This window comes from Mixophyes fleayi, assembly GCF_038048845.1.
Source record: "Mixophyes fleayi isolate aMixFle1 chromosome 12 unlocalized genomic scaffold, aMixFle1.hap1 SUPER_12_unloc_2, whole genome shotgun sequence".
Classification (NCBI taxonomy): Eukaryota; Metazoa; Chordata; class Amphibia; order Anura; family Limnodynastidae; genus Mixophyes; species Mixophyes fleayi.
This window is the reverse complement of record NW_027445896.1, coordinates 72,840-90,379: the sequence shown is the minus strand read 5'-3', so window position 1 is coordinate 90,379 and position 17,540 is coordinate 72,840. Positions and strand designations below refer to the sequence as shown.

General features: G+C 40.4%; 1 protein-coding gene across 1 annotated transcript in view; it reads right to left on the bottom strand.

Annotated features, from left to right (window-relative positions):
* Positions 1-16,706, bottom strand: part of LOC142112104 (uncharacterized) — a 49,859-nt gene extending 33,153 nt beyond the window's left edge. Inside the window, exons 1-7 of the mRNA XM_075193943.1 lie at positions 16,625-16,706; positions 12,698-12,853; positions 10,076-10,267; positions 9,897-9,996; positions 9,674-9,771; positions 9,448-9,559; positions 6,857-7,654 (exon numbers count right to left, since the gene is read on the bottom strand). Coding sequence (XP_075050044.1) covers positions 6,857-7,654; positions 9,448-9,559; positions 9,674-9,771; positions 9,897-9,996; positions 10,076-10,267; positions 12,698-12,766 — 1,369 coding nt within the window. The 5' untranslated portion in view covers positions 12,767-12,853; positions 16,625-16,706. The remainder of the gene's footprint in view (positions 1-6,856; positions 7,655-9,447; positions 9,560-9,673; positions 9,772-9,896; positions 9,997-10,075; positions 10,268-12,697; positions 12,854-16,624) is intronic.
* Between the last annotated feature and the right edge of the window lie 834 nt (positions 16,707-17,540).

Below are 17,540 nucleotides of genomic sequence, written 5' to 3'. Positions count from 1 at the left end.
ATTTTATTGTGGCCCCGGTATCAAATTGGGTACCGGGGCCACCCCACTACGCAGTCCAGATACTTGTTTGGTGGAATTCAGACCAGTTGAGGGTTTTATTATTATATTGTGGGGACCACTCTATACCACACTACCACTCTATACCACTCTATTTAATACTTTAATTCTATTACTTATTCCCATAAAGAGGAACTGCCACTTCTATTTAATACTTTAATTCTATTAGTAGTTACCATAAAGAGGAACAAAATAAACAAATTTTACCAAAAGTATAATATGACTTACAAACACTACACTTGAAAGATGGTGTCTTTAAATGAAAAAGTCAGTATTCATTGCACGACTATGTGCAACAGGGACAGTTTTTTGGTTTACGAAGTCAACCAATAACACTTCGACCCTGTCTGTCTTTAACATACTTGATGGGATCTCAATGACGAATGGTCTGTACCATGTTTGGAGGAGGTATTGTGGCCCCGGTACCAAATTGGGTACCGGGGCCACTCCACTATGCAGTCCAGATAGAGGTGTATCAGATATTAAACAACGTTGACTGTTGCTGCAAAAATTTTAAATAATATTGTGGGGAACACTACACTACGCAGTCCATAAACTTTTTGGGTGGAATTCAGACCTGTGTAGGGTTTTTTAATAATATTGTGGTGACCCACTCCTCTACGCAGTCCACGTACATTATTGGTGCGAATCATACAAGTTCAGGGTTTTTAATTTATATTGTGGTGACCCACTCCTCTACGCAGTCCAGGTACATTATTGGAGCGAATCATACAAGTTCAGGGTTTTTAATTTATATTGTGGTGACCCACTCCTCTACGCAGTCCAGGTACATTATTGGTGCGAATCATACAAGTTGATGGTTTTCTTATTATATATATTGTGGTGACCCACTCCTCTACGCAGTCCAGATACATTATTGGTGCGTATCATACAAGTTCAGGGTTTTTAATTTATATTGTGGTGACCCACTCCTCTACGCAGTCCAGGTACATTATTGGTGCGAATCATACAAGTTCAGGGTTTTTAATTTATATTGTGGTGACCCACTCCTCTACGCAGTCCAGGTACATTATTGGAGCGAATCATACAAGTTCAGGGTTTTTAATTTATATTGTGGTGACCCACTCCTCTACGCAGTCCAGGTACATTATTGGTGCGAATCATACAAGTTCAGGGTTTTTAATTTATATTGTGGTGACTCACTCCTCTACGCAGTCCAGGTACATTATTGGTGCGAATCATACAAGTTCAGGGTTTTTAATTTATATTGTGGTGACCCACTCCTCTACGCAGTCCAGGTACATTATTGGTGCGAATCATACAAGTTCAGGGTTTTTAATTTATATTGTGGTGACCCAGTCCTCTACGCAGTCCAGGTACATTATTGGTGCGAATCATACAAGTTCAGGGTTTTTAATTTATATTGTGGTGACTCACTCCTCTACGCAGTCCAGGTACATTATTGGAGCGAATCATACAAGTTCAGGGTTTTTAATTTATATTGTGGTGACCCACTCCTCTAAGCAGTCCAGGTACATTATTGGTGCGAATCATACAAGTTCAGGGTTTTTAATTTATATTGTGGTGACCCACTCCTCTACGCAGTCCAGGTACATTATTGGTGCGTATCACACAAGTTCAGGGTTTTTAATTTATATTGTGGTGACCCACTCCTCTACGCAGTCCAGGTATATTATTGGTGCGAATCATACAAGTTCAGGGTTTTTAATTTATATTGTGGTGACCCACTCCTCTACGCAGTCCAGGTACATTATTGGAGCGAATCATACAAGTTCAGGGTTTTTAATTTATATTGTGGTGACCCACTCCTCTACGCAGTCCAGGTACATTATTGGTGCGAATCATACAAGTTCAGGGTTTTTAATTTATATTGTGGTGACCCACTCCTCTACGCAGTCCAGGTACATTATTCGGTGCGATTCATACCAGTTGATGGTTTTCTTATTATATATATTGTGGTGACCCACTCCTCTACGCAGTCCAGGTACATTATTGGTGCGAATCATACAAGTTCAGGGTTTTTAATTTATATCGTGGTGACCCACTCCTCTACGCAGTCCAGGTACATGTTTTGGTGCGATTAAGACCAGTTGATGGTTTTCTTATTATATTGTGGGGACCACTCCACTACGCAGTCCAGAAAAATAGCTCGTTGCAACGTTTTAGACTAAGAACTATATTGTGAGGTGTTCAGAATACACGGTAAATTAGTGGAAATGCTTGTTATTGAATGTTATTGAGGTCAATAATAGCGTAGGAGTGAAAATAAGCCCAAAAAATTGATTTTTTTTTTAACTTTTTAGGCTTTTTTCAAAAAAAATCCGAATCCAAAACCTTAAATCCGAACCAAAACCTTTCGGCAGGTGTTTTGCGAAACAAATCCGAACCCAAAACATCGAGAAAATCCGGATCCAAAACACAAAACACGAGGCCTCAAAACCGCCCGTGCACATCCCTAGTTTTTACATAGAAATTGTATCATTTAAATGGACATTTTAATTGCAGGTCCTTTTGGAAATTCCTGCTATTGGTGTGTAGTCATAGGATATACAGTACATTGTGCACATACATATTGACGTATATGTGGCGCCTGGGAGTTCGTCTATGTATATATTATCACATTAGTGTGTTTGAAAGGTCATATTACATGTGAATTTGTGACCCTATAAATGTACGTTGTGGTATTAGGTTCGGCTGAAATGTGAAAAAACTGTCACATGTAAAAATATAGGCAGAGGCATGACCTCCGCCAACACTAAGCATGCATAAAATGCAAGTCCTTTTGTAGGGAGGATACAGGTCCTGCAGTCACATGCTAAAGTGGGAGGACCACAGTGAATATGCACTCCTTATTAAAACATCTCACCATGCAAAACAAAGTCTAATTTTCACATGCTGGTGCAATACCAAGTGCATGAGAGCTTTAAACCACATTCAGCAAGGAAATTCCAGATTCCCTTAGCCCTTACCATAGGATGAAGCAAAATTTTGCACCCCTGCAGACACATCTTGACCACTTGTACAAAAATAGCTGCAGAGCATCACAAAATTGTGCTTATCACATATTTGAAGCTTCATAATCAATCCCTAATGAGAAAGTAACAGATTACAGTATTGATTATATGAACCATCTCAAACATTTAATTAGAGGCTATCATCATCATCATCATCATTTATATAGCGCCACTAATTCCGCAGCGCTGTACAGATAACTCATTCACATCAGTCCCTGCCCCACTGGAGCTTACAATCTAAATTCCCTAATATAGACACACACTCACACACAGACACAGACAGAGAGACAGACAGACAGGGAGAGACTAGGGTCAAATTTGATGGCAGCCAATTAACCTACCAGTATGTTTTTGGAGTGTGGGAGGAAACCGGAGCACCCGGAGGAAACCCACGCAAACACAGGGAGACTATGAACAAACATACTTTAACATTGCCTCAGTTCCCACATGATAGCTCTAAGTAACTGACAGGATTATATATTGCTCAGTACCCTACATAACGTCAAGGTGGTCCTGTTATTACTGTGAACAGTGTGGATGATATCGAACAGAAAAAGTAGTTGCACACGAGTGAACCTTTACAATCAGACTTTCCCCAAGTATAAACCACATTTTATATATATAATTCTAAAGGAAAAAGAAAAGCACAGCGCCTGATAGTGTAGTACTTCTGGAACTATAGTCAAAAAATGAAGATTATATAGTATATGATTACTGAATAGATTCTTTAATAAGGTGTGTAACAATAGTGGTCTTCACAGGTTGTGGCTGGGTCGTGACTCCTGAGCTCAGCGTGAAAAGAGACATCAAGAGATTTTGAGACTCGATTACTACTACAGATAAGCGATTTGTTTCTGTTCTATTTGGTACACACAATACATACACGGGGTGTTTTGGTGTGGGTTATCATTCTGAAACAATATCACAGTATTTCTGCTTTCCATATATATTTTGTATATGGTGTGGAGCGTTGGACAGTACCCGGGTGCAGTATGTGAAGACCACTAATGTTACACACCTTATTAAAGAATCTATTCGGTATGCATATGTGAAGATACCGGGTTTATCTGGCCCAGTGCTACCCAGTACCTTCTAGGATTCGTATGGTCACTCAGGCAAAATGCAGTTATAAACATACAACAGTATATTTATTGTCATACAAACAACACTAGAATGTTATATACACACAGTAAATAAATGCCAGGCAGATTTACCACATTATCTGTCCCTTCCCCAATATCTTAAGGAGATATAGTCACCTGCTGTCCAGACTTCACGACCCATGGATTTCTATCAGCTGCATATATAGAGACTAGTTTGAAAACGACAATCCAAAACTAGATGCACCTTCATGAATGAAATCCCACACTGAACCCCCTTCCCCCTCTCGAGTTGTTCCTTATATCACAGGTCTAATTTCCACAGTCTTTCCCCTCCCTGGGCAAACCCCTGGGTCTATTCTTCTTAACCATTGGCCAGTGCAGGACTAGGGGGTTTAGACAGGGCAGTGAAGATGAGATGTCCTTTCACAGAAGCCCCCTGCTGGGATGCAGACAGAACGTCTGGACTAGTCCTAAGGAGAACAATTGATGCTTAATTGGCTTCCCCTACTTCCAAGGATAAGGTAGCAGTGAGCCCCTCCTAAAATTAACCCCTTACACTACTTTGTGATGTCACAGGGTCACCAGCTATTCCATGCTTCCTGTAGAGGAAGGAGGGGGGAGAATGAATGCAGCTCCAGCCCTCTCACCTGTATCCTAGACACCACCTGATCTTTACGCATAACCCTCCTGGCTTCAGTTTAAGGACAATGAATAACATTACTTCAAGTCATCAATATATAATACACAATATACATATTTACATTGAATTACAATGTCCCCTTAACCACATGTAATTGGACAATGCAGTTGTAGTCTGATGAGCTGGGGAAACAAAAGAAGGGCTATACAAAGTATTTGCTATAATTCACATATCACACTCGTTTTGTCACAGCATATACTATATATCCTTTATTTATATATATATATGTATATGTATATATATATATATATATATAGATATATATATATATATATATATATATATATATATATATATATACACACACACAAGTTAACCCGTGCATGATACTCATGCATTCTAGTCAAATCAAGCTACTTAAGGTGTTAAAAAGGTTCTTGTCATGCATTTGGGCCATAGCCCAGGCCTCAACCACCAACCACTCCCCACTGTCACTTCTCCTTCAAGAAATATATATATATTTTTTTTAAATCTTTATAAACACTTTTAACAATTAACAAATTAAATTAACAAATTAAAAACATCTTAGTATGCCAAATTTCAGCCCTTTCTGAATTTTTTTTTCCACACACACTAAGAATTTAGTAGGTCAGTGTATAACTCCGCCCAGCAGGTGGCACTGCAGCTTGGTTTTATTATTTCCACACACAGACAGACTAACACACGCCACTAGACATTTATATTATAGATATATATATTGCAATATGTGGAACTAACATTCCCTGTTTTTAATATAGAACAGTACTTGATATAGCATTAATTATGTGTTTGGAGAGTGCAGAGTATCCCTGTTTTCTTGTCTATACAATGTGGGCAACCCCCTCTTGCACCCCAGTCTGTACATAGTGAGTGCAGGGGACCTATGTCTGTTTTTGTTTATACAATGTAAGTCCCATGACTCTTGCACCCCATTCTTTACATTAATTAATTCCAACTTGTGTCAGGTGAGTCCCAGGTCTCCCATGGCTGCTAGTGCTAGGGAAAGACTTGCCTTTAAAAGCTGTGTGCAGGTAAGCCTTAAGCCCAGATAAAATAGCATAGCATTTGATCATGTTAGGACTGACCAGAATGGGAAGACTTTGGTGTGAGTTGGTCAGCTTAAACATATATTGCAATATGTGGAACTAACATTCCCTGTTTTTAATATAGAACAGTACTTGATATAGCATTAATTATGTGTTTGGAGAGTGCAGAGTATCCCTGTTTTCTTGTCTATACAATGTGGGCAACCCCCTCTTGCACCCCAGTCTGTACATAGTGAGTGCAGAGGACCTATGTCTGTTTTTGTTTATACAATGTAAGTCCCATGACTCTTGCACCCCATTCTTTACATTAATTAATTCCAACTTGTGTCAGGTGAGTCCCAGGTCTCCCATGGCTGCTAGTGCTAGGGAAAGACTTGCCTTTAAAAGCTGTGTGCAGGTAAGCCTTAAGCCCAGATAAAATAGCATAGCATTTGATCATGTTAGGACTGACCAGAATGGGAAGACTTTGGTGTGAGTTGGTCAGCTTAAACATATATTGCAATATGTGGAACTAACATTCCCTGTTTTTAATATAGAACAGTACTTGATATAGCATTAATTATGTGTTTGGAGAGTGCAGAGTATCCCTGTTTTCTTGTCTATACAATGTGGGCAACCCCCTCTTGCACCCCAGTCTGTACATGGTGAGTGCAGAGGACCTATGTCTGTTTTTATTTTTATATATATATATATGCCTATTTTAACATTGAAATGGTTTCTTGCCTGTGTGAGATCTCTGATGTAGAACAAGGCTTGATTTATATCGAAAGCATTTCCCACACTCAGAACATGGAAATGGTTTCTGACCTCTGTGAGTTGTCTGATGTTCAACAAGTCTTGATTTCTGTGTGAAAGATTTCCCACACTCAGAACATGGAAATGGTTTCTCACCTGTGTGAGTTGTCTGATGTTCAACAAGTCTTGATTTCTGTGTGAAAGATTTCCCACACTCAGAACATGGAAATGGTTTCTCACCTGTGTGAGTTCTCTGATGTCTAATGAGTTCTGATTTCTGTGAGAAACATTTTCCACACTCAGAACATGGAAATGGTTTCTCACCTATATGAGTTCTCTGATGTTTGGCGAGTCTTGATTTCTGTGGGAAACATTTTCCACACTCAGAACATGGAAATGGTTTCTCACCTGTGTGAATTCTTAGATGTCTCCTAAGACTTGATTTGTCCGTAAACCATTTCCCACATTCAGAACATGAAAATGGTTTCTCACCTGTGTGAGTTCTCTGATGTCTAATGAGTTCTGATTTCTGTGAGAAACATTTTCCACACTCAGAACATGGAAATGGTTTCTCACCTGTGTGACTTCCTAGATGTCTCCTAAGACTTGATTTTTCCGTAAACCATTTCCCACATTCAGAACATGAAAATGGTTTCTCACCTGTGTGAGTTCTCTGATGTCTAATGAGTTCTGATTTGTGTGCAAAACATTTTCCACACTCAGAACATGGATGTGGTTTCAAACCCGAGTGGGTTCTCTGATGATTATGAAGAGATAATTTAACTGTAATGCATTTCCTGCCCTCAGAACATGGAAAGATCGTATCATTTGTATGAGATGTATTAACATCTATGTTTGCATGAGAACATTCCGCATGACTAAAGGGCTCAGATGATTTATCTGCACTGTGAATTGGATGTATATTTAGGGCAACAGGGTTTTCTCCTGGATAATCTTGTGTGATGTTATCTTCTATTTTAAAATCTGTAGATAAAAGAAGTTGTCCCTCAGAGATATTCCTGCGTATGCATCCATCTGCTGGAAATAAAATAAATATATTATATATTATAATTCAAGCCAAATCGCAGACTTTGGCAAGTAACAATTCCCAAGCAACTGCCCTGCCAGCATCATAGGACAGGAAGCCTCATTAGCCAGTGATATTGTTCAACTAGACACTGCCTGCAAAAACTGGAGAGCATCGGGACAGAGTACGAGAAGGGAGCAGGGCACAGATGGGCAACAGTACAAACTGGAAGAAAGCATAAGAGCAAAACAGGGCACAGGAACAGATTAGCAAATGAAGAGCAACAGTAAAGTGTATCCAAGCACAACTGGGAGGGGAGCTATTGTGGAATGACGGTTGTGTGGTTATAGTTCTGTATCTCCAGGAAGGTGGAGTATGCGTGAAGTGTATGTTATAATGATGTGTGTGTGTTATCATCTGGGAATTAACTGGTATTTTACTTTAGCATTACAGTGTTAATACAGCAAATTGATCAATTATTCATGGATTATCACAAGGGGAAATTAATGGGTAACATCACATACACAGAGAGGATTATGGGTATCATCACAGGAGGTAGTGTACAGGAGGTTCATGGATTGACATCCCAGGAAATACACCGGACAGTGTGAGGAGTAAGATCTCTGGACTGGTAGCACACAATGATATGATGTGAGGACGAGAGTGGGTGTCCAATAGGGACTGATGGTTCCTGACTCTCCTGCTGGGCAGATATATTTTACTCATTATTTTGTACTGAAAGATGAGGGTGTAGAATAAATGAGAGTTCATCATCAGAGCTAAACACATTATGGAGTCTGTTCCAGGGCTCTCTGCTGCTACAGTTAAACGTGTGGGAGAATGTGGCCTCAAAGAGGCTGACTAATAGACATAAAGACAGTGCATGGATGGCTCTCAGGACATTCAGGGACCCCCAGAAACCTGCGCAGATATGTTCACGGCCCCTTCTGCATAACCTGAAGGGAAACAGCTCAGCATATTTTTTGGGACTGCCCCACTGCACAGCCAGTGTTGGATGCCTTGGAACACGAAATTTAAGGATAGTGTGCACAGGACTTGCCTTTCATACCATTTTGTAATTTATGGATTATTTCCTGGGACCCACACTATTGGGGTAATCCAGGAGCCCTGGCACCTTATGAACTGCTTTAAGAACGCTATTTGGCTTGCCAGGAATCGCCTTATTTTAAAAAGGGAAAAGAGGACTATCCAGGACTGTGGCAGGCTGATCTACAGCCTACTAAGAGACTATAACACCATTGACAGCCCTGAGGAAGATGATTGATTGTTGTCTCCCTCTTCTCCTCCCCCCCCATGTGTATGTTTTGTCAATAAAGCTTTCAGCTTGTGTCTGCCCCTCCCTTACCCCCTTCAACCCATTCCACCATCACTGTTTGAAGTTTTGTTGAGATGTCTTGCCTTAATTTATGCACCCTCCCCTAAATTTGTGTCTGTCCTCAATAAAGCTTCGGGCTTGTGATCCCCCTCACCTACCATCCGCTCACAACCACTGTTTATTTGAAACTGTCATGTTGTTTAAGTTTTGCATGGTTAGTGCAGAACTTGATGTATTGTGTAGGATATCATATCTTGTATTGTACTAAAAAGGATAAATGAACATGTTTCATGGCGTATTGTGCTTTCAGCTGTGCTGTGACTAGAACACTTGAATGTAATCTATTGTATGTATTTTGTACCTTTATTGCAAAAAAATATCTTTATTTTGTATAAAAAATAAATGATTGTTGTAGTGACTGAATAAGGAGAATATGACTCTCTTGTGTAATAAGTGTGTATTACTCACCTGTGCTGATATCTGTAGGGATTTCCTCCTCCTTACACTGCTGATCACCCCTCACACACGTCTCTCTTTTTCCTTCCATCATTTCTACTTTAATGTCAGTGAGGACTTCATCCTAAATAGTCCAGAAAACAATAAAAAATATCATAATTAATAATATCTGATTTAATCATTTGAGATGAACGATTTGGTGAGTTGGTATTTGGGGGGACCCTAAAATGTCATCTACCTTATACCCCTGTGAGATACTGTGATTTTCATTGGTACTATCCTGTGAATAAAGAGGATGGAGATATCTCTCTGGGGTATTTCTGTTATTGGATCCACCTGTAGGAGACACGGAGTGACTGATTACATTGCTTACATGTGATTATAAGTTTGTGTCTGTACATGGTGGCCTTCAAAACGTCTCTCCATGTTACCATAAATTTTCATTTATGGTCTCCTCTTACCCAGTGATGTGAGGATCTGGTGATTCTCCATCCTCACGTCCTCGTACAGATCCTTGGACCCTTTTAAACTCTCAAACTCCTCCGGACACTTTATAGGAACCTGACATACACAATGACACAGTCATCATCCAGACACATCCCCTAATGATACTATATAATGTCCCATTCCCAGTATTCACCTCTCCAGTCAACGGCTGGATTAATGTTTTGGTCAATTCCAGGATCTTCTGGTCATTGTCTCCCTCATGTATCAGTGAGTGAGATTCAGGCACTGTGATGGGGCTCTGGGTCCTGCTCAATCCTCCTGACACACAGGGACGGCTCCTGGGTGTCACATGCTCACCAGATCTCTTTATCACTACAGTACAATCCTGTGTATTGAGGCATCAATAAAAAGGTAAATGACGCTTAATGTACTTTGATTTTTTTTTTTTTAGGTATTGTAGAAAATATACAGTATTTTGTACAATTATCTTACAAATACAATCCTTATCCTATAACAGTTTCCTATATTCCACAAAGTGGAGAGTATATAGCAGTTAAAGCTCCTACAGGTCATGACATCATCAGTGTGCCCACCTAGTCCTCTATCTACAGCCGGCCTCCATGGATGTGTCATCTGCTCTAAACAAATTAGCGCAAACAGTAAGATGACTATACAGTGTGGGATGTAGTAGACAGAGGACTCAGAATGGCTGACCTATGGCAGATAGTAGGAGAGACGAGTACTATATACACTCCAATAAACAGTGCATATAGGAAAGAGTTATAGATGGGACAGGGGTTGTATTTCTAAAATAAGTTCTTCTCTATTTTGCACATTTGGTTTTCTTATTATTATTTTTTAGCATAAACTATTACAAACATTACAACCTATGAACTGGCTACAAAATACAATTCCAAGAAAGTAAAATGCATTGCATACGACACATTGAAAGTATTTTGAGCATTAGATACGCAAATTATAAATTAGAACATACAAGCTTACAAATATACATATGGAACATGTAATTATTAATATTCCATGCCTAGTGCCATGTGTCATGGGTGCCTACGGGGTCAACAATCCACACTTAGGGCTAGATTTACTAAGCTGCGGGTTTGAAAAAGTAGAGATGTTGCCTATAGCAACCAATCAGATCCTAGCTTTCATTTATTTAGCACCTTCTACAAAATGACAGCTACAATCTGATTAGTTGCTATAGGCAACATCCCCACTTTTTCAAACCCGCAGCTTAGTAAATCTAGCCCTTAGTCTACTCACTGAAGCTAAAGCATACGTAGAGTCAGTCCATCTGCTCCCCATATTTTTACATTTTGGTATGGCTTTCCTGCGAGTATATACAAATGTCTTGTGTCCTATTCTTTCTTTGACCAACTTAATCCAGTTTTGAATTTTCAGACGACTGGATGCCAACCTTAACCTTGCTATGTAAACCGTGGCTACCATGCATAAATTCAGTATATATTGTGGTGTCACTCTATTTGGTATATTTTTTTACTTTTAAAATAAAGATGCATGTGGCCGGAGATAGATTGTCACACCTGATTTATTGATGCACCTGAGAATTTTTACCCAGAAGTTTTTAATTTTTGGACATTTCCAAAGCATATCTTATTTCCATACGATATGCCCTATGTCAAATATACACCTGCATTTGCTGATATTTCAACAATAGAGTGAAGTTGGTAGCAGGGACTGCTCAGAATAATCCCCCAGACTTCATCATCAAATTGGGCCTAATTTGTCTCTTGGCTGTATTAAATCACTGGTATTCGATCCACTTAATATATAGGAGTAAATGAATGAGGCGAGTCTTCTGCAACTAAGAGGCTGAAGTCACTTTTTAATGGGGGCCTCCACAAGGTTTGGGAACCCGTTTTCAAACTGTTCCCTATTTTGTACATTTATTTTTTTTAACTTAAAAGGTTTTTATTGAGTCTTTAAAAGAACATGAAACAAATAAAGGAGTGAATACTGGTTACATTCAAAGAGTAGAATAAAATGAACAATCAACACTGCCGACATACATACGTCAACAATAAAATAAAAAAATAAAAATATACTAACACACCTTATAAAACATAATACTTATGACAAAGACAACTAGAGGGGGGAGGGGAGGGGAAGGAGGGGGTGTGGGGCAGAGACAGGTATAGAGACACTCAGATTATAACATGTGAACCTTAGGATCTGACAATAATGAACACCTCAGAGAACCCGCATCAGGATTTCAGAGTCGATGTTCCGTAAAATAGTCATACCACAAAAAAACATTTAATCAGCGGGGAGGCCACAGCTGTAGAGTATTTAAAACCAATAGTTTCCAGATCGCGATTCTCAACCGGGGACAGGAAAAATCGGTCCCAAGTTGAGATGCCGCCTGCGTGGCTAGCAGGAGAGAGGGACAATAATAAACCAGGGGGGACTGGTCTCAGCACCGGTGGCTGTAAGGGGAAGGTTTGTATCCAGTGTCTAATTTGAAGATACTTATAGAAGTCACAGGCTGGGATATCATATTTGACTATATTTGACTCTGTTTGTACATTTTAAAAAAAAAAGTCCAGGAAAGTGGAAATCATCCCAATTGTAATATTTAGTAACACCTAAAATACTGCAAAAAGCTGTAAATCCAATGCAGTATATCCCAACTTTTGTGAAGATTGCGGGACTGATACTTTTATCTGAGACAGTCTACCTGCTGCTTATTTACAGCTGGGCAGATGAGAAGACAGTCATGTCCCTGTTTTATTAATAGCAAGAAGAATGATGTCACTGTGACATTCCCAGAATCCCTCACCTCTCCAGTCAGCAGGTAGATGATCTCCAGGGTGAGATTTAATATCCTCTCACTCTTGTCCTTGTCCATCCTCAGGGAATCAGTGATTGACACAGAACAGGTTTCACCTCCACTTGACTTCTAGTAAAATTCTCTGGTTCCTCACAGCTGAATGGTCTAGGAATAAATCTAATATTCATTATAAACATCACAAAGTGCACATGTAACTTATTAAATATGAAACACTGAGGGTCTTGTGTACAGTTGGGAATAAAATACACATTTCCGTAGAGCGCTACAAATGCATAAGTCCCTATGTAGAGTGAGATGCATCCTACACTTACAGCCCTGTACACTTAGAGAGGGGGAAGGGGCAGGGCAAGCATAGGTCACGTACAGTAAGGACGTATCCCATAATTTGCATGGCATGTAGAGGTGGAAACACCATCAGATAAGCCTGTCTGTTGAGGGTGCCTGACCCCTAGAGCAAGATACAAGTGTGTAAAAATGTAAAAAAAAAAAAACACACTAGGCTGATAGCGGGAATATCAGGGGGACACCCATGTGGTCCCCCCAAAAAAGACAGTACCAACCAACCCTAGCCATTCAGCACAGATTGAACCCAATGGGCTTTGTCTTTAATAAAAGAAGTGTCATTTTAAAAAATGCCGGTAATTGGCAGTTCTACGGAACCGCCGCATAGTATTTATACCCCCAAGCCTCTTTATGCTAAACTAGTAGATCAAGGTCAAATCTGCAAAATGATCAAGGTCACATCTGCAAAATGTTATAACATTGGCCTAATGTTGTAATAGGTGTTGAGTTTGTTGTGCTTCCTTTGGCTTTTCATCACTGATTGGCCCCTATCACCCTGGGGACTTTATCGATCTACATCACTCTTCCATCTTCAAGTTGTAAACATTTTTATAAATATTTGCTATTTGTCTTCCCTTTGACTGACTTGTGACTTCTTATTTCTCTCTACCTCTCCCCTGATAACATACCTTGCCAACTAGTATTGTCGTCCTGACTTTCCTTTGCTCCCTTCCTTACTTGTAATGTTTGCTACTGCACCCCCAACCACTCTTCAGTGGCCATAAGCTCCTTCTTGCATGAGACATTAATGCTAGTGTGTGTGCCTACTGTTCAAATTGAACTAGTCACCATTTCTCATTAAGATGTTTAACCACATTGGGCCTACTCTTGAAAAAAAAAAACAGTTATCACCCTTATAAAACTTCTACGATAAGGCGAACATATTAGCAATGTATTGTACCACTTGCTGTATATATTTATTCTCTGGTTTTACGCCATCATTCTCTCAATAAACATTTTAATAAACAAACAAAAGACAACAACAACAACAGAAAACAACAACAACAGAAAGCTATTTAAGAGCACCAGACCAAGAACAGATATTGTTGCCTCCTCTAAATACAGATGGGAGATGAGTCATAGAATGTGGGTGGTGCTTTGGAACCCCCCTAAAAAGATGGACGTGCTGATGTTTACATTCTTTTCCTAAATTCTTGTTTCAAGTGTTTATAGGTCTTTTGTTCCTATAGCTCTTTTACAGCTTTTATGTCTACTTAAGCTCTTTGGCTTGGTTTAATAGCTCTTATTACCTTTACTATTATATTATCTAAATGTTGATGTTGGATGTTTTTATTTTCACTTATACACAGTCAGCTCTACCTGATTGGGGCCAGAACTGATGAGGTTCAGGGCGCTGCGGAATTAGTGGCGCTATATAAATAAATAGATGATGATGATAGACAAGTTAACCCGTGCATGATACTCATGCATTCTAGTCAAATCAAGCTACTTAAGTTGTTAAAAAGGTTCTTGTCATGCATTTGGGACTAGCCCAGGCCTCCTCAGGGGAAAAGCGTTACTTCCCGACGTAAGCGCCCTTTTTTAACGTGGTTTTGTCCACATGTCTCCACCTCATCATTCTTCTCCATCACCTCATCCTTCATCTTCATCGCCACATCCTTAATCTCCATCGTCTTACTGTTCTAAAACCTCTCGATACACTACGTTTCTGCTAAACACCCTATCGCTGTGCTCAATCAGTCTTCCTTGAAGGGCAGTATTCATAACCTGCACTTTCACATCACTGCATCTCCGTACTCGTGAAAATGTGATATACAATTGTCCATGACCAAACACAGGCTCTGGTAAATAAATACCCACACGGTCAAGAGTTTGAGCCCTCAACTGGTAAATTTAGCCTTTACCACCCCTCCCACAGGGGAAAGGGGGGATGATGGAAGTTACCTGACTTCACTATTATCATTTTTTTGTCAAATAATGTCAGTATACCAAATTTCAGGTCAATTGGATGAGCCCTTTCAGAGAAAATAGTTTTTTCCACACACACACACTAACACACGCCGCTAGGCTTATATTTATTAGATGATGATGTGTGGTATAAATGTGGTGGATAATAGTAGCTATCTAACCAGTGGGGAAAACAATAAAATAGTAGTGGAAATAGGGTGCAGACTATATGGTTATATATGTGTGGCTAGGTATTGTGAACTACAGCTATAGTGCCAGTGGGGTGAGGCTGTAGTCTGTAGGCTGAGCTCCCCCGCTGTGTAGGGCATCTGTGTTTGTTAAAATAAAAACATCTAATATCAACTTTTACACAATCTAATAGTAAATACAGTAACAGCTACTACACTGGGAAAAAGGGCTGTAAACACTTGAAACAATACCTTAGAGCAGTGGATCCCAAACTTTCTCAGTTCGAGGCACCCCTAGGGTCTCAATAATTTATTCAAGGCACCCCTAGGCCAAAATAATTACCAAGTAGTCCCCCGCTTTGCTTACCACCGGCCCTGGCCGCGGCACCCCTGTGAGATCGCTCTGGCACCCCAGGGAGCCGTGGCACACAGTTTGGGAACCACTGCCTTAGAGAGAGACCTTTAACATCACCACTTCCATCTTTATTTTAGGGATCCAAAACACCACTCACATTCTGTCACATCCCCATCTGCTTCTTCAGCTGGACAAACAAGGAGTTCTCCATAGAACTAATACACCAAGAGCCAACGAGAGGAATCTCATCAACCACTTCACTCCATAAATAAGTGGATTAATCCACTGAGCAACACACAAATGGCTGTATTGGGAAATATAGGTGTTCTTTTAATAAACTAAATATATTTTTTATCTTTGGTCAGTAAATGTCTATTTTAGGTTATGGTGAAACAAATGTCTTAGATGGATTATTGGTATATTGATTTATAGGGCCGTAACTAGGGCTGTGCGACAGGGATGGTCGCCCAGGGCGCAACGCTGAAGGGGGGCACAATTTAGGCATATTTTAGGTTCATTTGGTTAAAATTGAGGGCTAGGGGGGCGGCATTTGTCTTTCTCACCCCAAGCGCTAGAATTTTAAGTTACGGCTCTGTTGATTTATATGCTTTTTAAGCCTTATTAGACAGTAAATGTGATTGTGTTCGTTGAATACGGTCCAATACAACCTTGTAACTATAGCGAGGTGTTCTTTAATCTGTTAATGTTACAGTTTTGGTAGGGGTGGGGGTGGCAATTTAAACCTGTGGATACTAGCAGCTTGTTTTTGGTCCCTTTTAAATGTTAAAATACATTAACCTAGCGCAGTGATGGCTAACCTGTGACACTACTGGTGTTGTGAAACTACAAGCCCCAGCATGCTTTGCCAGTAGATAACTAGCTGATAGCTGGCAAAGCATGCTGGGGCTTGTAGTTTCACAAACACCTGGAGAGTCACAGGTTAGACCACCACTGACCTAGCGTCTCCCTTCCAGTAGTAAATGAATAGTTATAGTGATTGGGGCGTCATAGTGAACCTAATATAGATTAATGTGCTAATCTGAGTAGGATATTTCTTTAGCGTTCACTTCAAGCAAAGGAGAAACCGCTAGTGACTAATATATTATTACAGTTCAATATTACCTCCGCCTTGTACAGGGCCCGGATGTAGTTCTTGTGTGACCACGCCCCCTGTGCAGCTACACTGTTTCTATATGTAACGCCAATACTGTGTCTAGCAGGCAACGGGAAAATGGCCGGCGCTGCTCTGCACAATACAGTAATAATGACATTTTTTTTTAATCGTGATTACATTGCTAAATTAAAACCCCTTCACCTCTCTCCCACCTAGTCCATTTTCACTTGACAGTAGAGACGTAAGAAGGATGATTTGTAACAGCTTAATCAGTGGTATAAAGAGTTTCTGACTGTATTGTCCCCAGTGCAGGGCAGCGCGGTCATTATCTCGTAGTCTCCCAGACACTGTCGGTCTTAAAGCTATATGTCCGCCACTGACATCCACTACACAGGGGGCGTGGTCACATGCTCCCTCAGACGCCATCTTACAACCTGGCGAGTTACATCCGAACCCTGTACAAGGCGGAGTTGATATCTCTCTAGACAGCGGGAATGGCCTCCATAGGGTGACCCAAAGTTTTATGGGCAGCTTCCCGGCGATCAGGACTTCATACATGTGGTGTGAGCTCCCGCATCAGCTGCTGCATAATCCTCATTGGGCTCCGTGCTGCAGTCAGCAGAGGGCTGTTAGTAATAGCAGAGCTAGTTATTATAATGGTAGAGCTGTGAGAGACTTAATACCCAGATTACAGTTACACCCCATACACACACCATGACTAGCCCACAACCCCCCTCCCCCCCTACTATCACCTCCTACTCAACCACCCCCTCCCTGCCCCTACACATACCTTGTCTAGTGCTGGAGAATAGCTCCCTACCCCCTACTACACCCAACAAGAGTTCCCTTTCACCTCTGTGCCCTCCTGTTACCTCCGCCACACTTACCCATTTTCTCTACGCCCCTTCAAGGCCATCTATTCCT